General features: G+C 40.8%; 2 protein-coding genes across 7 annotated transcripts in view; one reads left to right on the top strand and one right to left on the bottom strand.

Moving 5' to 3' along the window:
- KIAA2026 (KIAA2026 ortholog) overlaps window positions 1-25,700 on the top strand; it is a 138,440-nt gene that overhangs the window by 108,895 nt on the left and 3,845 nt on the right. For 3 of the 6 annotated variants that reach the window (XM_036878821.2, XM_036878820.2, XM_036878819.2), the window contains one exon: window positions 148-4,424. In XM_036878821.2, coding sequence (XP_036734716.2) covers window positions 148-3,779 — 3,632 coding nt within the window. In that variant the 3' untranslated portion in view covers window positions 3,780-4,424. Of the gene's footprint in view, window positions 1-147; window positions 4,425-4,606; window positions 4,838-4,861; window positions 6,560-12,737; window positions 12,829-25,700 lie in introns of those variants that run through there. The other 3 variants (XM_036878823.2, XM_036878824.2, XM_057498649.1) reach the window with 3 other exon arrangements.
- On the bottom strand, window positions 12,378-23,591 carry MLANA (melan-A). The gene is made up of 5 exons (XM_036878833.2): window positions 23,436-23,591; window positions 21,989-22,090; window positions 18,007-18,103; window positions 14,172-14,285; window positions 12,378-12,892 (listed from the first exon to the last, which is right to left on the bottom strand). The coding sequence occupies exons 2-5, from the start codon at window positions 22,063-22,065 to the stop codon at window positions 12,824-12,826; spliced, it is 357 nt and encodes a 118-aa protein (XP_036734728.2). The 5' UTR covers window positions 22,066-22,090; window positions 23,436-23,591; the 3' UTR covers window positions 12,378-12,823.

Raw genomic sequence — 25,700 nt, 5'->3', positions numbered from 1 at the left:
AGTGGTGCTAAGACTTTTGAATCACCCTGTAGTAGATTTCTTAATAAATTTCCAGCTTAGAGATTTGACTTTCTTTTTTATAATTGGTCTTAATGGTATGCAGTTGCTGTTTTATATAAACTAAATGCCAATTTTTATCATTTTCAGATGATATGAAATCAGAAATAGATTTTCCTATGGCCAGAAGCAAGTTGTTGAAAAAGGAATTGCCTTCTAAAGATGTACCGAAGACACTGCCTAAAACACATAAACGACAGTCCAAACAAACTAGTTATCTGGATGATAGCACAAAAGAGCTTTCACCAAGGAAGAAAGCAAAGTTAAGCACAAATGAGACAACAGTTGAGAATGTAGAAGGTGATATGCAGATTGACTGTGTGAATGAATCAAAGCATACAGAGACACTGTTTCCAGAGTCATTTGCCTCAGTGGATTCAATGTCAGTGACTACTGTTCAGAAAGGGACCAAACCTATTCAGGCATTGCTTGCAAAGAATATTGGGAACAAAGTGACCTTAACAAATCAACTGCCCCCTTCCGCAGGTAGAAGTGTTCCTGCTGTGGAAAAGCCAGTTGCACCTCCTCCAGAAGCAAGCCCCATAAAGCCAGCATTGACCTGCCACACAAGTACAAAAGGTCCCTTACAAATGGTATACAGAATGCCCTGTGGCCAGTGGTTGCCCATAGATCTTCATAACAGTTCTGTAAAGATTCAGATGCAACCTATGTTGGATCCTAAAACAGGAGAAAAAATCATGCAGCAGGTTCTCATTCTGCCTAAGAATTTTGTGATTCAGCACAAGGAAGGGAAAGCAGTTGCAAAAGAAATACCACCACTTCAACAAAAAGGTACAGAACAACATTGTTCATCTTTCTCACAAACAGCAAATGTAAACTCTTCTATAGCATCAGTTCTTGTCAACTCAACAGGAACTGGTTCTACCCAACTACCTAATACTGTTTGCAACAAGATGGTCACACCTTTGTCAAATGTGAGTGATGCTAGATCACAGCCTTTGTCTCCTGTAACCTCCGTAAGTAATCTGTTAATACCACCAGTTAAGACTAGCCAGTGTGAGGCAGGAAAAGTCAAGAACGCAGTTTCAGCAGTCACATTCCCCCAGCCCATTGCTTCACCCACTATTTCCTCAACAGTTCAGCCTCTGTTATCAGCAACGACACTAAGTGGACCTACAAATCCTGGTAGTTCTCTCAGCTATTCTGCACAACAAACTGCTGATCCTTCTGAAGCAAAGCAGGAACTGAAAACTGTTTGTATAAGAGATTCACAGTCAATTCTTGTTAGGACACGAGGTGGGAACACTGGAGTTGTAAAAGTACAGACCAACCCAGATCAAAATTCACCCAACAGTTTATCTTCAAGTTCAGTTTTTACTTTTGCTCCTCAGCTTCAGGCATTTCTGGTGCCAAAATCAACAACTTCATCGCCTTCTGCTTTTTCACCAGTTGCTGGAACAACTACTGCATCTAGTCTCCCATCTTTTGGCCAAACACCAACCTCTGTTTCCATTCCAGCTGGTTTTAATGCATCCATGGGGAAAAATCTCAAACTTACATTAGGCCAACCTTCCTGCAGTGGTAATTTGGGCCACATGATAGATAAAACATCACACATGCCCTCTTCCCCCTTGAAGTCCTCTGTTTCTTCTAGCGCTCTACCACCATCAAAAGCAAATGGTTCAGTAAGTGTAATTAGCTTATCAGCAGGAAATTTTGGACAAACCAATGCAAATGTTACTCATACCCCAGCTAAGCAGCAACAAGAAGGTTATATCACAAAAAGTTACCCTATTACAAGATCAGAAACAACAACAGCAGGTGGAGATATGCTCAGTGGGACTTCAGTCCAGAAACTTGTGCTGGTGTCAGCTGCACCTGCTCTTTCTCCTGGCAGTGGAACTGCATTTAATGTGACACCTGCACCAACATCTACAGCTGTTTCTTCCCAGAAATTGGTTTTTATTAATACTCCAATTCTGAGTGGCACTTCAGCCCCAACTATTGTGGCAGAACCATTAAAACAAACTCTTCCTTCCCCCGTGAATAAAACATATGTTAAGACTCCAGAGCAGCCCCAGATAGTACTAATTCCATCTACAGTGGGAGCACCAGTAAAAATAAATTCATCACCAACTGTGTCTCAGATAAAAGATGTAAAAATTGGACTAAACATAGGTCAAGCAATTGTAAATACTTCAGGCAGTATGCCAGCTATACCGTCAATTAACATACTGCAAAGTGTAACCCCAAAAGGAGAAGAAAAAAGTACCAAGGGCTATGTTTTGCCATTGCCAACAAATGGTAATTCAATTCCAGTAAGCTCAAATTTTGTGAGTCAAAATATTACTCCGGTTAATGAATCAGTGGTTTCTACAGCAAGAGCGGTAAACATGTTTTCAGTAACAGGGGCAGATGTATCTTTGGGTTCTCTTTCAGTGACCTCAGCCTCTGCTTCAGCTGGGACACAACCTCCTATTTTAGTCAGTGGAAATGATACCTCTTCAAGAATTATGCCTATTTTGTCAAACAGACTTTGCACGTCAAGTCTTGGAAATACTGTGGCTATATCAACTGTGAAAACAGGACATCTTGCGTCATCTGTTCTGATTTCAACTACACAACCAGCAGTGTCTCCTAAATGTTTAACATCAGCTTTGCAAATCCCTGTTACTGTTGCTTTGCCTACACCTGTGACTGTGTCCCCTAAAATAGTCAACACAACTCCACAAGTGGCAGCAGTAACAGGAGCCACACGTTCTGTGTCTCTTTCTAAAAGACAATCTCGGACTTCTGTCCAGTTTCAGTCACCAGGGACTTCATCTACAGTGCCAACAAATATAAACACTAATAAACCTCAAACTGAATTGCCATCCCTTTCATCGAGTCCAGGTAAAATAATTAATATTTCCAATTTTGCTTCTCTGCCAAACCAGCAAATGTCCCCTGCTTTAGTAAAATCAACTCACAGTCACAGTTCTGCTCCAGGGGGCTCTACCATTCACACTGCTACAGCACCATCAAATGTAACTAGTGTGGTAGGGAGTCAGTTCAGTGAACCTTGTATTCAGCAAAAAATAGTCATTAACACCAGTACACCTTTGGCACCTGGTACTCAGATTATGATTAATGGAACCCGGTTTATTGTTCCACCACAAGGTCTTGGAGCTGGCAGCCATGTTCTCCTTATATCTACTAATCCAAAATATGGACCTCCCTTAGTTCTTAACAGTGGCCAAGGCATTCAGCCTATACCAGTAGACAACCCTGCCCAGAAGATCACACTAGCATCAAGTAATTCTTTAAGTGAGCAACCTGTGAAACATTCCCTAAGAAGCTCTACAAAAATTGTAAACTCTCTTGGGAATACAAGTTCTCTACCCACAGTACATACAACACCACAAATTGTAAACACAGCTAAGTTTTCTGTTCCACCTCCTGTACCAACAGTGTCGCTGACTTCAGTGATTAAGTCTCCTCCGGCTACTCTCTTGGCTAAGACATCTTTAGTTCCAGCCATTTGCCCTAGTAATCTGCCACTGCCAGGTAGCACTTCAGTATTTCATTTGGATACATCCGTCAAAAAATTGTTGGTTAGTCCAGAAGGAGCCATTTTGAATACCATAAATACGCCAGCATCTAAGGTTTCTTCACTCTCTTCATCTCTGTCTCAAATTGTATCTGCCAGTCGAAATCCTGCCTCTGTCTTCCCTGCTTTTCAGTCATCTGGCTTAGAGAAGCCTGACACAGCTGCATCTTGAATTTAGACTACGAGCCAGTTTTTAAGTAATGGGGCATTGTTTTGACTCCCATAAAAATTTTAACTGTTTATTATACTGTTGAAAACAACTATACATATTTGTGTGTGTGGAGGGGGGGTGTCTTAATGTATCATTAGCTTGCAACAAGGCATTTTCTTGGGGAGGGAAAAAATCTGTTCCATTTCATTCATGGTATGAGTATGTTTTCAAAAGGTGGTTTGTTTAAAATAGACAGGTTTACCTACCTGTCTATTACATAAATTGAACAAAGTCAAGTTTGACTAGTTTGGAGTAAGCTAGCCTTTTGCACACTTGCATTGACATGTTTCTTTTTGAATTGGACTATTGCAGTGCATTATCTATGATGTATTCTGTGTCAGTGAAATCTTATTTTCATTTCTGTAAAAAAAATACAGATATATACATATATTTATGCATTGTGAAAATGCAGCCCATGGTGTAAAATTGTACATATTCCTAAATCCCTAACAACCTGTACTAAACTATATGTACAAAGAACTATGCTGTCTTATTTATGTTTTGTTTACATAATGTATAGTTTTTTAAGTATTTTAGTAATTTTGGACCAGTGAACTGTTAGCAACAATGCAGAAGAATCTGCATGTAATAAACTGAGTTGCTGTATGTCTTTGTTTGAATTCCATTTTAAAAGTGTGTTCTTGTCTTATTGAAAGAATACCTGATATAAAATGAAGATTCCTTTATGGAAAGGAATTAAGGCTGGAAAATTTGAATTAATAATAGCATCTGTACAAGGCTTTTAGTTAACAAAATTTACTTTCACATTTCTTATTTTATTTTTACAGTATTCTTGAATATGAAGTGATGTATCCAGAGCCACACAGCTAATGGGTATTTGAACCCAATGTTTTAAATACTTTATCCATGAGTTTACATTATTTCTATTGTAAAATTTCACTCTACATTTCATTGTTTTAACTTTTTTCTCTTATTCCACCTCCAAATTCTACATTAACCAAGGTAAATAATCTTTCAGGTCAGTGTTATTTGGTCTCTGTTTATATACCCCAAAAACTTTTTTTTTTTTTTAATAATTTTAGATTCACTGGAAGTTGCACTTATAGGACAGAGAGGTCCCATGCATGTATCCTTTACCTAGTTTCCCATGGTATGATTATATTGAGGTATTGATTCATAGTGACTGATTTTTCCAAAATGTATTTAAAAACATGAATTTTTGTTTAGAAAAATATCTTTGTAACTATTATCTTATTTGGGATACTAATTGTATACTCACCACATTCTGTTTATAATGATATTGGTAAACCTTATCACATGGAGTTATAGTCTGGGGTTCAAAATGGTACGGAAGAGTAGGCCAAAAGACTTTCTTTGAAACTACATTGAAATTTATTATGCAAGTGGAGAGGGCAGTGAGGGTACTCCTAGAAATACTAAAGGCTCTCGAAAACCTGTATTTATGCTCTGAGGTGGCACCTTTACCAATCTTGTCTATGCTGTCCTCTGTAGCCGTCCCCAAGTCCCTGTCAGTTTAGAAAAACTTGGATTTCAGGGGGAAGAGGGTGATGTTTGAATTGCATTGCATTGTGCCCAGGTGGTGCTCAATAAATGAATGTATTTACACACTCAACTTTTAAAACAAACTAAGTCTGTTCCTCTTCTGTCTGAAAAGAATTATCTAAGCCACTTTAGAAACTAATTTACTAATTACCCCTGACCCAACTTTAATCTGAGTGAAGGACCTAGAGTAAATATTTGCCACTAACTCTTTTCTAACTCCTAAATCCAAAATCCTAATAAGAGCTTCCAAACTCTGTGTGATCTGGTGAACCTTTTAGGGTGGAACCCTTAGGGTTTAAAAGGCTCTTCTGTCTGTTCCCACTTACCTCCGTAGCTTCACTTCAGGCTGTTCTCCCCATTGATCACTGTATCTCGTTTTCTTATAATTCCCAGAAAGCTTTAGACACCTTAAGGTCTTCCCAGATGTTCCCTTTGATTTAATATTCCATTATAGATTCTCATAACATATTACATAACTCCTTTTCCTTACCATCCCCCAACTAGCATCATGGTATTGCAGGCACAGATAGATTGAAAAGGACATAGCTCTCCACACTGAACAGATTGTTTGTATGCAATTATTTAATGTCTGTCACCTTTCTTAGAGACCTTGCCAGTCATCTCCATTGTCACCCCAGTAACTGGCACACTAGACATTCAATATATTTATTAAATAAGTGAGTGAGAAGTCTAGGCAGCTTGTTAAATTGCTTAAGGTCTTCTTTACTTATTAAAACTAATACTCCATTTTTTGCTAGCTACTAAACTAAATTAATGGATTTATATAACCAAAAGCCAAATTATTTTTCCTTTGCCTTCAGTTTGGTAGGTTGTGGATTTCTGGGAATTTGGCAAAAGCATACAAAGTCAAATTGCTCAGTTTTTTAATATCAGTGTTATCATTAAGTATTCTCTAAATGTCATCTATAAAAACATTCATGTAAAGGAAGAAAAGTTACCGCAATGCTACCTAGAGGCTTCATTGTACTAGAAGGGTTTATTTCCATATGTACTACAGAATTGGGCCATTGGGATGTCTATATTCAGTATAATTTAAAATGCTAAGTTAAAACATGCTAAAATAACATATCTCCTTCCGATGTTAGTGATTCTCTTTCAGTTCCTATAATTTTTCCAGGAAAAAAAAAATCAGTTTTTCTTTGTGATTAGGAAAAAAATGCACATAAATATTAAATATTAAGTGGTTGTTTAGATCCCTGCTTCCATTCCAAGCTTCCAGTTTCATTGGTGTATTTAATAATTGACATCAACAGTTTTATAATTAAAAGCAATGATAGCTATAATATTTACACTGAGGTACAATGTTACTTGATCCAGTATCGTTGATTTAAAGAGTGAGTTTAAAAGTTGTTAATATTAAAGGTTTGAGAAGGTGGCAAGTTCTGAAAGTGATCTAAGAAATATGATGGGGAGTTTAGTTATCCAAAATTATGCTGTCTATAACAGAGATGGTAAATAATTTACCTGAAGTCATTCCAAAAGTTTTGCTATCACCTGAGGCTGAAGCCTCATTTTCACTATAATGCTGTCATCTGCCCCAGTGATTTTACTCATTTATTCAACAAACATTTACTTTGCATACCATGGTACTTAATGCTTTTTTGTTTATTAACAAGAAAACTAAAGGGCATGGCTTAGTTCAGGTTCTTAGAGTTTAACTTGGAGAGAGAAACTGCTGTAGTTAAAAGTAATATATGAAGTGCTAAATATCAAAAGTATGTTTTTATGTAATCAATATCATTCTTAAAGCAATTAGCAACAAATTCAAAGAGGCATAAATTCATTTTACTCATTTACTGAGAACCTTATAATACAAAAGATGTAGGAATAACATAGGTAAGACCCCATCCCTGTTCTCAACACAAAAAAACAAAGCATATAACAGTTAGTTAAAAGTAAATGTCAGAGGAATGAAGAACTCTTAAGAGTTTAGCAGAAAGGTGCCAGAGAAGGTTTTGTATAAGAGGTAGCATTTGTGCTGGGACCGAAATAAAGTATGTTAGAACCAGGCCTGCAAAGACTCAGCCTTAGAAAACCACAAGGAAGTTAACAATACTGTGTTGTATATTTGAAAGTTGCTAAGAGAGTAGATCTTAAAAGTTCTCATCACATAAAAACAAAACTGGAACTGTGGCAATGGATGTTAACTTAATTGAAGTCATTTCACAATATATACTTACATCAAATCATGTACATACACCTCAAATTATTATAATGGTACATGACAATTACATCTCAGTTTTTTAAAAAAGAAAAGCACAAGGAGCGTATAGGGAACAGAGCAATTGAATTTGAATGAGATATGGGTTAAGAGGGCCAACCCATAGGGTTGGATTAAAGGGGAAGGATTTAAAAAGATTGGCTTCGGTGATAGAAGACTAAAAAATATTCTGGAAGTAATCGGGGAGCTACTGAAACTTGAAGCGAAGGTGGTGACATTCACATGTAAGATGAAAATAATCACCTTGCAAGATGGCTATGAGGATTAAATAAGATGCCTGTCATATATAAATGTTTAATAAATAATGGCTAACAGTCACCTGACTAGAGATAGGCTGATTAGGAAATTATTAAATGGGTCTAGCAGGTGGTGTGAAGACCTGTTACCTGGCAGTAATGGAGAGAAACTACAGGTATTTCTCCCCTTTTCAAAAGTTTTCCATTATACCACTGCTTTTACAAAAGACCTACATGAGGACCTGTTTTTGTTAACCAAAAGAAATCTGAAGAGGATTTTTATTTTTACAAAAAAAGGCAAAATTTGTAAATAGCATTCAGTGTTTGTTTTGCAGTGGCCATTATAGAGGCCATTTTCTCTTTGTCTAATTCCAAATTGCCAGCAAGAATGGCACCACCAAACTCCTTTCCCAGGAACTACTCTCAGCACCCAGCATCAAGCCACCATAGCTTTGCACTGTGTGAGCATCCTTGCTCTATCTCAATTTATTTTGTGCTCTGTTAGCACAAAAGGTACACTGTTAGTCCTAAGGTACACTGATACAGAAGAGCTTAAGAGAGTTTATTTTTGGTGTCTAAGAATGCTCAAAAAATATTTCTGTATAGATTAATGATAATTGCTTCTTAATACCAATTTGGCTTGCAAAAGTTTTCATGCTTTCACATAGGGGGGAACCCTGTATTTGGATTGAGTATAGAGAAGGGATTTTTTTTTAAGAGGAAGCTTTTATTTTGACTGCAAAAAATTTAGAAACAAACAATAAAAGATACCACAAACAAAGTGTTATCTTCCCTAAATTAATGTATGAATTCAGTAAAAATACTGGTAGGTTTGATTGAGGGTGGTGTGGTGTTTGGTTTTGTTTTTGGTAGGTTCTTGTTTTACATAAATACTAACTTGTTTTTACAGATTTCTTCTAGGAGTTCATAGCATATGTAAATAGTCTTAAATGATTTAACCGTCTCTCCCTGATCATATAAAAATTCAGTTATGGCTCAAGAAATAGTGGACCATTTCGTTCGATCTTAAACACAGTACTTAACATGGATCTTATTCTAGAGGGTCTAATGAAATGGTCTAATATCTGTAAGAATTTTATTAAACCATCAAAACACTGTCTCAGGAATTATAGTTTTGTCAAGCCTCAATTTGAGCAAATGCAGTGTCAGTTAACTAAAAACAGTAAAAAGAGATTGACCTATATTATTTTTAAAGAGAAAACACAGATATCCTGGGGCATATATTTAGGAGTTTTCTCCTGTAAATCTGAATGGAAGTTACAGGTGACCCAGATGCCTGAGCCCTCCAGTGTACCTTCCTCCTCCTGTGGGAACCTGCTGATTCAGGGAATCCTTTGATAATCTCCAACCTCTGCCCAGGGATGTCTGTGGGACAGTGAGGGCCATGTGAGAAAAGCTGGAATTTATACCTATTCAGCCAATTTTTGTCTATTGTGATTCTTTTCTTAGCTTAGTGAGCTTCCTCTCAGCCAAACTGCTAACAAACTTCCTTGAGCACTTTTTTCTCACAGGAGACAATCCAGCTTTAATAAAAAGAAGTGCTTCTTTCCAACTAATCTCAAGGCCATCTTCCTGTAGGAGCTGCAATTCTGATTTAATACAGCTAATGTTTTCATATACTTTGGGAAGTTTCTCCTAGATTTCTAGGCAGTAATTTCCTCATTTGACTTTCTGCAAATTTGCATTACATGTTCTTGATGTAGTTCAGACAGTATTTGAAGTTTTAGCTGAAGTTTTTGCATCTCATTTTCAAACATTTTCAGACAGCAAAGATGTTTGTTCAGTTTGGAGACCATGGATTTGAACTGTATATGATCTGTTCATTTAATTTTTCTCCCTTTTAAAATAGTGCATGTTTTTCTCCTTCAAGGCTTTTTAAGGAAACATTGAACAGTATTAGTGCTTTTCTTCAGATTGACTTCTGAATAACAGTCTAAGCGTTCTCAATTTTCTGATTTTTCTCTTTGTCTAATTCCAAATTGCCATCATTTCTGTAATCCTTTCCAAAGTGAGCAGGCAAACATCTTTATTATGGTTTCAGAGATTTTTAGCAGGCTCTCTTTATCACTTAAAGCCTCTTTTACTTGTGTTCTCAGGTTGTCAAACTTTCCTACATTTCCCACACTTTTCCGATTTGCAGCCTCTTGGGATAACAGTTTTAGGTTTTCTTATGAGTGTTTTCATCCAAACCATCCATGATTTCCCTTCTGAAGTTGTTCTGCATTCTTCTGAGATGCTTTTAAGATGTTCTGTCATCGGTCATTTGAGACAGATATTTTGATGCATCTCAAGTGACTGTGTCTGTCCTTAAAGTCAGCCATGAAATGAAAGTTCAGGGGGCTCATTTCTGTTCTTTTGGAGAAAGTCTACAAAATTCTCGTGATGAGTGGACCAGATACTTATAAATGCTGCCAAAAACAGTGTTTGTAACTTCAGGGGACTGGTGTCCACTGGAGGTGACAAGGGTTTCTTTGGTTTGTATACTCAGTCTTACCTCCTTACTGACTTTAACCCAGGCAGAAAATCCTTTGGCACTAGCTCTTTTCCTCCTTAAATTCTGTCTGCTCTTTACTGTAAAAATAATCACAAAGGTCCTATCAGAATCTCATAGGGATACCCAACAACTTGGGCCTTGTCTCTTGTATCAGACAACGCCACCTGAGGCCTGGTGGGGGTCAAAAGGAGGAAGGAAGACAAGGTTCTGTAAAACAGAGCTCTCTAATTTTGCTCTGCTCATTGCAAATAGAAAGTGCTATTGTTTGTCCAGTGTATTTGGGAAAATAGGAAACACTAGTCAGATGAGACCAGCCATTAGCTCTGACCACTCTAGTTCTTACCTGATCCTGTAGGAAACCTGCAAATTCAAAGCAGTGCCATTCCATTACCCATTCTCTGCCTATGAACAAGTCAGAGGGCAATGGTGGGGCACACTGTGGTAGGGGACTCCTGTGCCCACAGCCCTACATGAGGCTCATTCTTCAGTTCAAGTTTCCTTCAGCAGCAGAAAAGCCTGATCCTGCCTGTGGAGGTCACAGGATCTAACTCCCCTGAAGGCTCCTTCCCAGGTTGTGTTTCAGTTCAGGTGGGCAGGAGCAGAGCATTGAAGGCCTCAACAAAGGTATTAACAGCCTTGATTTCAACATCAGATTTGGCAATATCTTAGATTTTCTGTGGGGTCCATTTATCCCTGTTCAATCCAAGCTTTCGTAGATGGGGGAGACTCCACCAGGGTTGACTCAGTGATCCAGGCTTCTTTGATCATGTGACCCTGCCATCTTCAGTTCAGTGCTCTCCAATCCAGTGTGTGTCTGCCTCTGTGAAGGGAGCAGGTCCTTCTCTTGGCTGAATCAGGCATCTTCTATGCCTTTCAACAAAATTTTTCTCTCCTAATTTCTGGCAGACATCCCAAGCTTCCTTGTCCATCACCTGGGACACTACCTTAAAGGACTCTGTGAAGACAGCCTTTTTCCATGGGGAAAGGAGGGAACTCTGATCCGGTGATGGTCTGGGGATTTGGGAGGGGTCCAGGGCTCAATCCACAGGTTGATGTGGAAGATTGAGGCTCAGGGTAGGCCTTGTGATGAAGAGAGGAGCTGGCCAAATGCCTGATGAAGTTTATTTTGTTTATAATTCATGTAGTTGTTTGAAAACCAGCAGGACAGAAGTCTTTAAGTGGTAAGACTGAACAGAATCAGGAAGGGTGGGGAGATATTTCAGTATTTTGTTGAATGACATTTTTCAATGGGTAAGTCTCCTTATTTAGTGTTTTTTTTTCAGTACAATCTTGTCTTTTGTAGAACATGATGCAGTTTTAGGCTACACTGGTGTTTCTGATAACACAAGATGATTACGTGGTTTACTGACTGAGCAATAAATAACACTGAGTCACATAGAGAGAAAGTAATTTCTTTACCTTGCAAGCCTTTTAATTATATTAAAAGCTTTCATCTCATTCTTGCTAATATTACAAAGGAGAGCAGGTCTCAAGTTGACAGCCTTCTGTGACCATCAGTATCTTCCTAGGTTTTAATAAAAATAATTTGCTTTCATTATCTTCATTTTTATAATTATCCTCTACATATGGGAACTGATACTGATTTTCCATTTAGGGTGATGGTAAAAATTTTGGCCCCAAAAATTGAATGAGCTGGCTGAAAAAAGAAGGAATTAGATAAGTAATAGTATAGGTGATATGTAAATGTCAACAAAAAAAATTATCATGTTGCTATGCAAATAACAGCACCATTCCAGAATCTCTGATCTTTATAATTTCTTCTGTGTGTTCTTTTGAGAGGGATTTGGGAACCCAAAGGAGCTAAACTGTCACTGGGACATTTAAGGCAAGATATGAGCCAAATTATGGTAGCTTTAACTTGTTTAAATCCTTATTCTACCTTCTTGTTTAATGGAAAATTCTTGTCCTTAATTATTATGATAGCATTGAGCCTTGAAGTGAAATATATCATTAGAACTATATTATATGTATTAAGATACAGAATCTCTGTACTTTAGAACAGAAAGCGACATACTGACTTTCCTGATCAGATGAATCTGGCTCTTTGTGAGCACTCCGTAGCTTATACTCATCTGCAACAAACCTGTTGGACTCCTGTTGATTGAGAGCTTCTTCAAAAATAAGAGTAGTGGTTTGATAGTAATTAGCCAAATTTCAGCTAAAATGAAACTGGATGGTCCCAGAACACACAGGAAATTCTATCCCTCAGAAAATAATACTATAGATTTATTAGCATTACCCTGAAACAGTATCATATATTACATTTATTGACAAAGTTTTCCCATTTTAATACTTTTCGTTTCCTCAATTAGTATTGCTAGTTGCTCTACTAAGAATTTAGCACTAAGCTTATTATTAGAGCTGATGTACTGTTTCCACAGCATTCCGAAGCAGCATATTCGATGCCCATGCTAAATGTAAGAGTGTGCAGGAAGTCATTTCAGCCTCTCGGCGGGCTTGCTGGCTCTCATGGTGAGTACGCTGGAGGTGACTGTTCAGCATAGACTTTCTCATAGGCAGGTGGAGCATTAGGAACCTGTGAGAATGAGAGAGGGAGAGTGTGGGCTTGGCAACAGTGCACAGGTTTCAGGAAGAGCGACGAAGATAGTTAGCATCACATGTGTACTTCTGCTCTGGACTAAATCTTTAAGTGTCTACATCTAATTTCCAACCAATGAGGTAATCATTATTAAATTTCACAAGTGTGTATGTCAAAACATTGAAGGGGAAGAATAAAGCAAAACAGGACTAGCAGGCTTCCCCAGATCTCAAAAGCTTATTTATACCTGGATTATCTCTGCCAGTAGACATCCCAAGCTGTAAGTAACAAATTCTTGAATCCTGTCTGCAGACACAAATAAACACCAGATCTCTACCACATACATGGGTCCTTGTAGTTGTGTCTAAAGGCCATTGCTACTGGTAGCAAAGCACAAATGTGTCAAGCCTTCATTTAATGCTCACAGCAATTCTAGGAGTATTTTCATTGTTTCCATGTTACAGATTGGGAAACTGAGGCACAGGGCAGTGAAGTCACTTGCCAAAGTCACACAACTGTTAAGTTGTGGAGCTGAGAATCAAATACAGCAATGGGGCTCCACAGTGAGTGCTCTCAGCCGTTACCAGTGTTTGTCCTAGAGCAGAGTGTATACACCCAGAGCGTACCAAATATGTGACTTAAAATTTCTAATAGCCACATTAAAAAAATTTAAAGAAACAGGTAAAATTAGTCTTAATAATATATTTTGTTTAACGCCATATCAAAATGTCATTTCAGTATGTAATCAGTACAAAAATCATTAATGAATTATTCATACTTTTCCTTATACTAAGTCTTTGAAATCAGCACTTCATTCAACTGTTTCAAGTGCTCAATAGCCACATGTGGCTAGTAGCTACCCCACTGGACAGCATGGCTCTATACAATTAATGATAGGTCCTTTTATCCCCCCTTAGACATATCCATCTTCGGGAAAAAGGCAAATACACTAAAAACCTAAGACAAAAGGATGTTATATCCAGAAGCAAACTCTTCCTTTAGATCTTACATGTAGGGATCTCATTATTGGCCCTGGAAAATCTAAGTATGAGAGGACAGGATCTAAGAAAATCTCTGCTTTCCTTGTTTTTTTATCTTTATTATTTACTGTGGCAAAATATGCATAACAAAATTTTGCCATTTTAATGTTTTTAAGTGTACAGTTCAGTAGCATTAAGTACCTTCACATTGCCCTTTTAAAATGGTAATAATTTTATTCATTTGAATTAAAAGCAGTCATACCCAAAAAACACCAAGATGCAGGATCTCAACCTACCACAGGTTCACAATTGTTTTCTTGAAAAGGCAGTTTGCTGTCCTGGTGACCAAGCGCCTCATGTGAACATCTTCCCGTTAAGGGACTTTGAGTACCAGTGTGAATATTTTTATCCTGAAATGTGAATTCATGAAGGTCAATGGATGAGAAGACAATAACTGAATTCATTAAGGAAAAGAGAAGGAAGCTGAAGTTTTAAGAGTGGTATGTAATCTTGGTTCTACCTCTCACTGTTATCACATCACCTCTCTGAATTCCAGTTTTTGCATCTGTAGTATGAAGAGAATACACCTACCTCTTAAGTTGTTGTAGGAATTAACTAAAGATAAAGCAGCTAGTGTTGACACCTACTAGTCAATGAGTATTCCTGAAGAGGATAAAAAGAAAGAACCTAAAAAATTAACCTCAGGGATTGGTTTTCAGCAGAGGGTCAAAGCTCCTGAGGCTGGAACTGGTATCACAGTGAGGACAAGCGAATGACTGACTTGACAACAGAAACACACTATTCTGCCTCCCGCATAATTGCAGCAAAACATCTTAAACACTACAAATACATACGTTGTGATAGAAATGTTGTGGCTGTAGGCCTAAGCTTCCAAGTCAAGCTGCAACGATGATGACAAGTCAGTCTAAGGCTAAATTATGCACCCTGAGTTATTGGGGAAGGGTGGGTAGAAGCTTAGCGTGGTGCTTTGCATAGCGTTAGGGTGATGCTCTCCATCCCTAGAATAGAATGACAACAGTCTGTACAAGACAGAGATGCATATAACAGGGACTGCAGGAGTGGTCCACCCTGGGGAGGTGAAGTATTTCATCACTGCCATTGTTTAAAATTGCTGGTACTCATGATAATGAACAGCAGACTCATTTTTAGTCACTTTTATTATTAAATTCTCCATAGTAATGGTTCTCAGACTTGAGTACGCATCAGCATCACCTGGAGGACTTATTAAAACACAGATTGCTGGGTCCACACCCAGAATATCTGACGGTAGGTCTAGATGAGGCCCCCAATTCTGCACTTCTAACAAGTTCCCAGGTGGTCCAGGGCCCCACAAGGACCACACCGCACTGACAATGCTCCTCCTCCTTGCCTGCACCTGGGCCACTGCTGCACTCAGAGGGACAGGTCTAATACAAGGGAGTCAAGTGGAGCCATAGGAAAGGCCCACGCAGGTGGGGCCATAGGGACGGGGGCATGTTTATCCATCTAAAGGGACAATCACTGCATAGCTGCCAGTTTTTGCCAGCTCTTCTGATTTTTTTTTTTTTAAGAAACTACTAGTCAAGATTTTTATGTAAAATTACTTTTAAATGTTGGCACCTAACTCAATTTAAAAAAAAATACAGGCCCCAACATATCTGAGTCAAATCCAGTTAGTAGGGCATTAGCAACATGCTTTCTGTGGTAATGGCTGAGAGGAGCTGGAGCAGCAAGGCTGTGCATGTGCTCAACTGCTTTTCAGGCTTGTCTGCAGACCATGGCTGATCACTGGGGTCCACTAGGTTGGAAGAGAAGGGTGCCAAGGCATGTTTCCCAGGAGGAAGAAGTGTTTGGAACATCAGCTTGAAGATACCAGACATGGATTGGTCTGCTACCTACACTGTCTGCAGACTGAAAATAAGTAATTTTCCTAAACTTTGGTCTAAAATTATTCTTGACCCTATCCCCTTCCCCCTTATGCACAAGGACCGTAATCATGACATGAGGACACAGGGAGGTTCTACCCTCCCCAGCTCCCAGTGAGGCTGCTCAGGTAAGGTGTATAATGCAACCTCTCCCTTTACCTCAATTATCACTTATTCTTTTTCTTTTTTTTTTTAAATTAATCTCTCACCTGCCATAGGAAAGGAACATGATCCATTCCCCCAGTTCACTGCCAGTTCTCTGCATTCACACCTTAGCATGCATGTCAAAACATGGGTTGCTGGGTCCCACCATCAGAGACTGTCCCTGAACCTGCACTTTAGCAATAAGCCCAGGTGATCAAGTGCAAGGGCCTCTGACCATGCATTGAAAAACACAACATTAGGAGACATGAGTGTATAAATTTAGCTGTCAGCCAAACCCTGAAATTCTCTGAGAATCAAAAGTATTTATGCCTAAACTCCAAGCGAAAGTAAAATTGGTAAATACAAAAACCAACTTCCAGTCCCTTACAAATAGTTTTTCTGCAAAAGCACATTGCTGCAAAAAGCAGTCTTTCCTTTCAAAAAATGCTTTAAAATGAAAATAGAATCACCCAAGAGGCAGGGAGGTAGCTGTGTAATTAAATTCAGTGCTTAATGCACTATTTTACATAATTTTGCCTAAATTTCTTAGACTGCTGATCCCCATACTGGCTTTTTGGAAGATATGAAAGTCAAAACGATATTTTAATAGTAATTTAAAAAATAAATGACAGCATTTCTAGATACTAGGAGAGCCAGGAAATTTAACCACAGCTCTATCTTATAAAAATTCCAGAAACTGCAAATCTCTGCAAATTACTGATCTAGACCTAGAGGAATGGCGGCACGGTAGATTGAGTGTGAACTTCATCACGCAAAATGTTCAGTGTCTGAATCCACGATGTTAAGACTCTTATTGTTCAACTGAGTAAGTTTTAGATGAGAGTGTTGTAACAGAAAGGAAAAAAAATCATTGTAGTTTTGTCCAGTAGCATCAAGCTCGTAACTGTAGACAGTTAGGAAATGGGAAGCAACTTACTGTGTTTGTATAGCTTTTACTTCTTGAAAGATTAAAACCTTTTTTATATACGAACATTGAATGAAATTTGAAAAAGGAAAATATATATTAAAACTGATATGCATCATATTATATCAGGTATCTAGGTATAGAATAAAGCAGATGAGGCTCAGAGAAGTTAAAATGTCAGGTAACCAAACAAGTCAGTGGCAGACAATGAGACCAAATCCTGATGCCACACAATTGGGTGACTGCTATGTGCCAGATACTGTGCTAGGCCCTGGAGGTACAAAGATGAGTAAGACATACTCTGTCCCAGTCAGAAATGGGGAAAAGGAAAAGGGATGGAAAAGGCAGAAAGTAAGCAACCAATTACAAGGCAATGTCATGACCCTATGCTAGAGGTACGAAGAGAGTTCTGTGGCAGAGAGCATAGTGCCTCTCCAGCTGACACACTGTAGACAGTCACAGAGAGGTGTCCTATGAGTAGGAGTGCCAACCCTAACCTCCTAACCCAAGGCTTTCCTGTGGTACTTGGTTTGGAATCTCATTCAGACTCAGCAGCTTCTCCTCCTTCCCACTAAATGTCAGCATGCTGGAGGGCTGCTTCTCCGTGAGTGTTTCAGCCCCCAAACTCACCCTGTTTTTTTTCATGGCTTGTATTTGGGACATTCTGGCAAAATGGGCATATTAAGGGAGTTTGGGATATTAGGACAAAACGGGGCTGCCCAAGCTGCCTGGCAAAGAGGAGAATTCAAAGCTGCAGCCTGCACCTTCCCCTTCAGATTGCCGGCCTCCCACCCTCCAACCACACCGGCCCTCCCTCTGTCGCAGAACATTTTCCTCTAAACGAAGCACTTGCTGAATAAGGAATGGGACTTCCCAACATCTTTAGTTATGAAAAAAATTTTTTCCATTATGTATCAAACTCAAAAATTTTCAGACCTGTAATAACAGGAAAGAAGGAGAAAGAGAATTGCAACTTTCCTTCCATCCCATTGCTCACTGTGGAGCATGCCTTTGGATGCTTAAGTCCTAAAGTGCTGCCCGGCTTTGACATGAAGTTTCTGAAACCTGTAGTTTTTATAGTTTAGAGGCAAAGGATCCTGGATCTGGAGGGATACTAGAGATGGGAAATTTGCCAACCTTTAAGCTTCTGTATCCGCTTCGTCTTCTACAATACCAGCAGCCGATGAGCAATAAAATTCCCAGGACCACTGTCAGGATGCCAATCCCTGCAGCCCTGGCCCAAGAGAGAGATAAGTCCATCTTGGTACAAAAAAAAACCCCACCTTGTTCCAGGTTGTGATGAAACATGCATTAGCCTTCTCTACAGGGGCTTCACCAGCCCAGAGCAGCACCTCCCAGTCCCCAAGTAGTTTCCCACCCCGCACCACCCTGGCCTCTACCAGGCCTCCAGTACCTGCATCCAGGGGCAGGACCTTCTCTAGGACCCTCTCAGGTATGTGCCCACAGGAACAGTGCTAACTGGCATGTGCCTGAGCACCCAAGTTCCATGCGTAGGAAGTGCAGTAGTATTGATCCTTATTTTGACAATGTATTTATTGTGATAGAATTTTCTTTTCATCAGGGCTACTTTAAGACATTTTCCCCAACTATCAGTTCACAAAAAGGAAATGGAGATTAATGTTGACTTAACATCTACTATAAGCTAGTTGGCAGGCTAAACATTCAGCATGCAATAGCTTATTTAATTCTCACCACAACCCTGTAAGGTAGGTACCACTTACCATCCCCTTCTCACAGATGAGGAAATAAATGCAGAGGTTGAGTGCCTTACTGATGGTCATACACAGATGGCAGAAGGCAGAGCTGGGATTCGAACCTGAGTCTGTCTCAAGTGTGTGTGTGTGCTCTGTGCCCAAAAGGCCCTTGCTCACTCCTTCCCTTTTCTTCCCTCCATACCTGCCCTGGTGAATGTCCTCATGTTCCTAGATGCAGCAGCTCCCTTGCCAGTATGATGAGAGCCTATCCTGGCTTCTCTCAGACAGCCCTGGGGTGCTAATCAGTGTGCTTACCTGTCTCTTCTAGAAAAGAGGTTCCAGGGGAATTTTTCTCTTTGGGGTTTGTTTGTTTTTTAATTTGTGTCCTCAGTGCCTAAAAAGAGTTAGGCACTTAAGTGTTTCAAGAAATATTTCTTGAAGATCAGTGGATGAATGGATAGATGGATAAATGGACAGTTGGACAGATAGCCAAAGAAATTAATAAAAATGAGTAAATTAATTATGGGTGATTACACATTCACATCCTCTCCCCCATAACACCAGTCTCTCTGCAAAATGAATGAGCCATTTTATGTCTTCTTTAAAATAACTGCTTATAAGTATGTGGATTTGTGGCATAATGTTAGCCCCAACATTATCATTTTGTATGTGTGTACATTTGCAATTGGAACTGAAGACCTGAAACACCATCGTTAAAGATTCATTCCTTTGGCCTAACAGCTTAATTCTCTGTTACTTTAACCTCTTGTGGGTCATTACACTCTAGTGAGATTGAAGGGAACAGCAACTTTCAACAGAGCAAAACTGGTTGGGGATGCAGAGGAGGTAATGATGAGAGAGCGTGGAAACCAGCCACCAAGGGCTTAGAGTGGTCATGTTTTGACTGAAGGGATGGAAGTAAGGCTTGTGAGATGTATTAGACTATATCACACAGGGACACTGGAGCCCAGCCAAGCTGGCAGGACAAGTGTCCCATGTTTATGCTCAGCTAGGCAAACTCTGCTTGCTCCAGGAATCAAGTGCACGGCCACCAAGGACAGGACTGGATGGGTCAGTGCTTGCTGCTCACTCTGGTCTCATCTGAGTGACCTGGAAGAGACATCTCAGAATGGACCTTGGGGTAGAGCCCTGGGGTTGCTGAGATGAGAGACCTGACGTCTCCAGCCTGCCTGGCTGACAAGTCAGAGAGACCAGCTGACCCCCGGAGTCAGACACTGCAGATAGTTAGTAAGCACCTCCCAGCTAGCCAGGCATGAATTACTAAAAGAAATAGCACAGGAGCTCAGCCCTTGGAAAAAGTGTTTGAGCTGAACCCAGAGCAAAGCTGTGGCATCAGTGAGAAGATTGTGCTTCTCAGCAGCAGGATGCAGTCTGGGCATCCCAGGCAGCCTTTTGCACCCTGTATCCAGTGGTCCATAGGACGGAAGCATTAGTTACCACAGAGGCCCTGGAAGCGGCCTGAGGCTTTGCTTTCCCTGCATTACATTGCCGAGAGCTAACATCTGCCTGATTTCCACATCAGAACATGATCAAAGTGGAGAGGGCTGAGTCTGTTATTTGTGACTTCCTAAAGGAAGGCTCTGCAGAGCTGGGTGGTTCATAAGAGACTGAGCAGCTGCAGGCAGAGGAAGGTCTAACTGAGGCTTCTCCTGGAGAGATCTTTGCCCAATACCACCTACTTGACTATGTCCATCTCAGGGCATCTGGGTCATCAAGCCTATCCTGCCCATCTCCAGATGGAACAGCAAGAACCATGGGGAACAGTTCTGGGCAAAAACTCTGACCTAATTATGCAGGTCAATCCACTCATTTTATAGATCATGGAGCTGAGACCTGCCGAGATTCATCAGCATCACCCCATCTTAGTGGCAATTCTGCTATTCATGAGCACCTGTTTCTGCCAAGCACGCCACATACAGGCTTTAATTCCATCCTCAAAACAATCTTCTGAAGTAGGTACGGTGTTCATTTTATGACTGGCATCCCCAAGACATCAGGCTGGTGAAGTGCCCGAGATGGCACATGTGCAAAGCGGCAGGACTAGCACTCACAGCAACCTGGCCTGGGTACCAAGCCAGTGTCCTTCCCACAGGACCATCCTTTTCTGAAATGAAAGGAGCCTCCAGTGGGTTCCCGTGACTGAAGGCAGCTGACTCACAGCTCGCCTGTGCTCTGGTTTTACCCACCAGGTCTGTGGTCATCCCCTTGGACATTCTTGACACAAACAGAGCTCTGTTCTGGTTTTTTATATGCAGTCACGTGGCACTCACACACACCAAGTGACTGACCAAGAGCTGAAAATTCCAGGATATGCCAGACATGCCAAAAGAACCCACCACCCAGCTGGGGAAGGCCCTCAGAGTGTCACCAGAACAGCTCCTGGAGCAGCCACCTGAGATGCGGGTTAGAGGGAGGATCCTGGGCCTCCCACCCCCAGACCTACCAAATCAGCCCCTTTGCATTTTCACAAGCCCCCTGGGTCACATATGCCCTCTTAACTGAGAGAAACTTTCTCTGCTGAGTTTTCACAGAGATAAGTCTGTTGAGTCATCACACAACTGCTGAAACAATGTCCTTCCTAATACCATGTGCAGTGTACCCCCAAAGAGTGTATTTTTGTTCTTGGGACATTTTACAGAAGATCCTACTCCCACCCCCAGCTGATCACACAGGGGTATTAGAGCATCCCACTAGGTCTTCTGAGGAAATGCTCCCAGCCTGAATTTTTCTTTGGTGCCTTCAATGGATTATATCTACATCTTGCTTGACCCTGCTAGTTCACTCTAGTAAAGATTTTTCAACATTTCTTTCCCAGGGTAGAACAGGTTTGCAGGAAGTTCTGAACAGACTACTCAAGATGGTCCAAATAAAAACCTGGTTCCTTGTTTGTCTTGTTGGAGTCTCACTCAGAGGGTGGAGCCTGACATCCCATCAGACCCTTGCCCACAGTAGAACATGCATGGTGCATCCTAACAGCCTGTGTCCCCAATATGGCACTTGCTAAAATTATTTTCAAGCCTAACTCTCCTACTAGACTGCAAGAATTTTTCAAAAACAAGAATAGTGTCTTGGGCCAGTTATACAATGCTTAGCACTTAGAAATGCTTAATCATATAAATACTTATTTTTATTTAATGCAAAATACGAAAAACCTTTCCTTAGGATAAAGTTATGATGCAAAGGTTATGACCACCATCTTCACCTGCAGCTTGAACGAGCCCTTTGTAGGACAATAGTGCATCCTCCCCTCGCTGCCAGGGATTTTACTCTCTGGAGAAATGGACACTAGAGAGATTTATGGCCAGGTGTGTGCTGGTGGAAGGCAGTGGACTGTGTGAGTAAACAGCAAACAGGAAACCCTCTGGGGCTGGTTTGAGACTTACCCTTCAGCTGTGATGTAGGAGTGGCCATGCCCCTTCCTGGAGTAACCATAGATGAAGTGAGCATCTTCTCTTGGCATCTTGTGGGGTCAGGCCACAGGACACCTAACAGCAGGGACACACAGCATCATTTAATCCACTCAGAGAGTCCTCGCTCATCATCCCATAAAGAACCCAAAGACAGTTTTTTGGAGTGACCATTAACAACTGCCAGGACCCTCTGGTTTCTCTCTGTGAGAGGATTTGTACTTGCTTCTTTCATTGATATCAAGTAGAAATTGCTCAGTTTTCTGTCCACCAACTGAAAATTACATTCAGAGAAGAAACTACAAACAAAAGCAAAAAACTTTCAAACTGAGTAATTATTTGGGGAAAAAATGCTCTTTATTTGCCTTCAGTTTGACTCTATACTGTAAACTTGTAGGAAAATAAACAGAAAGCATTTCTATTCATTTCTTACTTTCCCTGGTACAAGATTGATTAAAAAAGGAGAGGAATACCATTTCTCCTCAATGGTATTATTTGATATCTATCCTTGGACTATTAGAAGGTTCTGATGACCCAAGTGTGTGTGGCTGGGCACAGTATCTTCCAAACTACTTGCCAACCCAGGAAACCGTCCTGTACAGGTGCCTGGGCTTGTCCACGTTTACCACACCCTAGGTAAACGGAGGAAGTCCACAACCCAACTTGGTCTAACAGTTTGTTTTCCCTCCTCAAATGAATTTCAGCTAATGAACTGCAGTTGTCATGGTTAAAATGTGCTTGTTTAAAACCAATGGTGCCTTCTCTTGTCTCCTTGCTATTGTGTATTTTTCTTCCCTCTTGTTGTTCTCATGCATTTCAAAGGTCTGATCCCCACAGAGTTATATTAACGAGTTTGTTTAAAACAGCAGGAGAGACATGGGAGAGCGGAGGGATGAATTTACTGCATGAACTCTCCACTAGGGCATTTCATGTGTAATTTGCCCTTCCCAGTTGTAAAAAAGAAATCACAGTTGAACTCATGATCCTCTCAAGTGAATTGGGGCGACCAACCCTGTGTTCAGAATTACAGACACAAATTCAATTCTGTGTTAAACTGTTTTTGTCTATCCATATCGGCAGCTTGAAGCCTTGGCAAACATTGTAGGGACGGCAAATGCATCTCATCTCCCCTGAACCAAGAGCAGCAGTCCTTCAAGTAGCAGGAGAATACTGCTGCTCACAAGCAGGCTGCGGCCAGGCGAATAATTGCTTTTCTGCTTCCCTGCTTTGCTTCTTGGCAGTCTAGAGAGAGGATCTAGGGGAGACTTTGTGAACCCTCAGAAGCTGGAGAATTGCAACGTTGTGGAGAAGTTCTGACAACCGATCCGGAGGCAGTGTAGGAGGGCAGAGGAGCCCACCGCATCCCCAGGACCTGTTCTAGGAGGACAGGACAACACTCTGGGTGAGGAGGTGGCCCTCTTACCTTACTGGATGGAACGTCCTCCGTCTGCTGGCTGGTCCTGTGTGTGAACATTGCTTCTCTGGCTCTTAATCCTCTCATTTTTTTCCTTGATCTCGAGTCCCATGTTAGTCACAAGTTTGGATTTCTGACAGGGCTGTCTGTGATTGCTTAATTGGCATCAAAGAAACCAACTTAATTCCTCTCCTCAAAAAGACATGGCTCACTACAGCCTCTGCTTTCCCCAACCCTAGATTTCCTCCTGGGGAAGCCATTTATTTAAAACACTGGTCCCTCCTCTGTAGGATTGCCAGACAAAATATAGGATGCCCAGTTATATTTAAATTTCATATGAACAGAATATTTTTTAGTATAGCTGTGTCTTATGCAATATTTTTAGTATAAGTATGTCCCTCTTATTGCATGGGACATATTGTTACTAAAAATGATTTGTCATTTATATCTGAAATTCAAATAATTGAGCACCCTACACCCTCCCTCATCCCTGCCTCAAACACTGAAGAGCCTTTAGAATCAAACATGAAGATCATCCAGTCCCATAACCTTCTATTCAAGAGGAAATAAAAGACTCCTAAAACTTCCTAAGCTGAGCTCCCTGATTTCTTCATGAGACCCTCACAGATAACTGTCTTCCGAGGAGAGTGAGTTTTTTGCTAGGGACAGAAAAGTTTCTCTTTGAAAGTAGATAGACCTTCCTAGAATCTAACTGAAACCAGGCTGAGTCCACCTGACATCATAATCTACCCTGAGAGTTAAATGTGTACAGCCCGGAAACATTTCAGTGGGACAGAACCTTTGCTCACAAGCTCTCTCTAACCATTGTGGACAAACAATATACACCAGGCACCAGAATTAAAGAATGTGAAATTAAGGATTTAGATTAAATGACCACTAAGGTCCCTTTCCCTATAATATCCAAGGGCCCCATTCCTTCCAGATCCTGTGCCTGTCCAGTTTCTATTTGGGACTGTCCTGTGTGAGACCATTATCACATTGCTGGATACTGGAAAATCAACATTGAAAATGGCAAGGGAGAGACAAATTGGGGCTTGATCCTTATTAGATGAGATAGGGAAAGCTTTTCTGAAAAGGAGGGAAAATGTAAACTAAGATCTAAATGACAAGAAGGAGTCAGCCTTACAACAATGAAGAACATTTCAGACAGAAGAACCAGTGCAAAGGCCCTGAGGCAGAGTAATAGAACATGACTTACTCTGGATTTCCAGAAGTGAGTCTGATTCAGAAGATTTTGTACAAAAATCAGGAAGTATACAAATCCTTGCATTGAGGGAGGAGCAGCTTCAACCTGAACCTCAGGCTAACTCTCAGAGGTAATTCCCGGAAAGGTCTAATGGTGGCTAGTAGTCTAGAAAGAAGGGTGCAGTTCTGAGCTGAGAGGTGAAAGGTTTGTGCTACACTGGACTCCACAACTAACCTGGGCCCCTGAATGATTTGTGGCAAGACCAGAGAGGAGGGAGATACTGACCTGGATCTCAGGTCTCACTCAAGTCCCCTGGTGATGTGAGCTGATTCAGCTGCCTTGAGTATGCCTGGCATTGTGCCAGGGTGGAGACTGCAAGACAACAGACATCATCCTCTTGCCCAGAGGGGCTCCAGGACCAGACCCAGCACACTGGGGGCACCAGGGCCTGTCTGGAGATAGACCCTCCTGCTCATCTGTTTTTTTGGAGCTCAACAAGGGAGTCCTGACCAGATCCTGCAAAGGGCATCTCTTGGGGTTGCTGAGTGGCTTGCCTTTTCTAAGGTAGCCTGTCCTGTCAGGGTAATGCGCCCAGGATGAGCTGGGTGGCTCGTTCAAATAAGGGCTCTCAAAACCTCAGCCTGAAAAACCTACTGCATCCTAGTGCCCTCAGAAGTTCTCTTTGACTAGGCTCCTGGTCACTGTCTTCGGACTGGCCTAGCACCCTAGTTCCACCCCAGAGCCAGCCCTGGCCAGGCTCTACTTGCCCTCACATTTCCTAGTGATTTCCTTTCTTCCCTGGCAGTGTAGCCTCCCTGTGAGACTAGCAGAGGGGCTCTAGAGTCCAAACTGTCTGCACTTCTTATCTTCAATCTGTGTGACCTTGGGAAAATCATAATAAACCCCTTGGAGGCTCATTGCATGCCTCCAAAGTGTAGGGTTTAGTATTTCCTAGGTTAGGTGTTGAGAGTTAAAGGTGATAGTGCTTACCATGTGCTTGGTACCATATATAGCACAGAATAAGTTTAGCAACAGTAGTGTAAGCTGTTACTACGAGACTGCCCTAC

The sequence above is a fragment of the Manis pentadactyla genome, chromosome 3 (assembly GCF_030020395.1).
Source record: "Manis pentadactyla isolate mManPen7 chromosome 3, mManPen7.hap1, whole genome shotgun sequence".
NCBI lineage: Eukaryota > Metazoa > Chordata > Mammalia > Pholidota > Manidae > Manis > Manis pentadactyla.
This window is presented reverse-complemented; position numbering and strand designations above follow the sequence as displayed.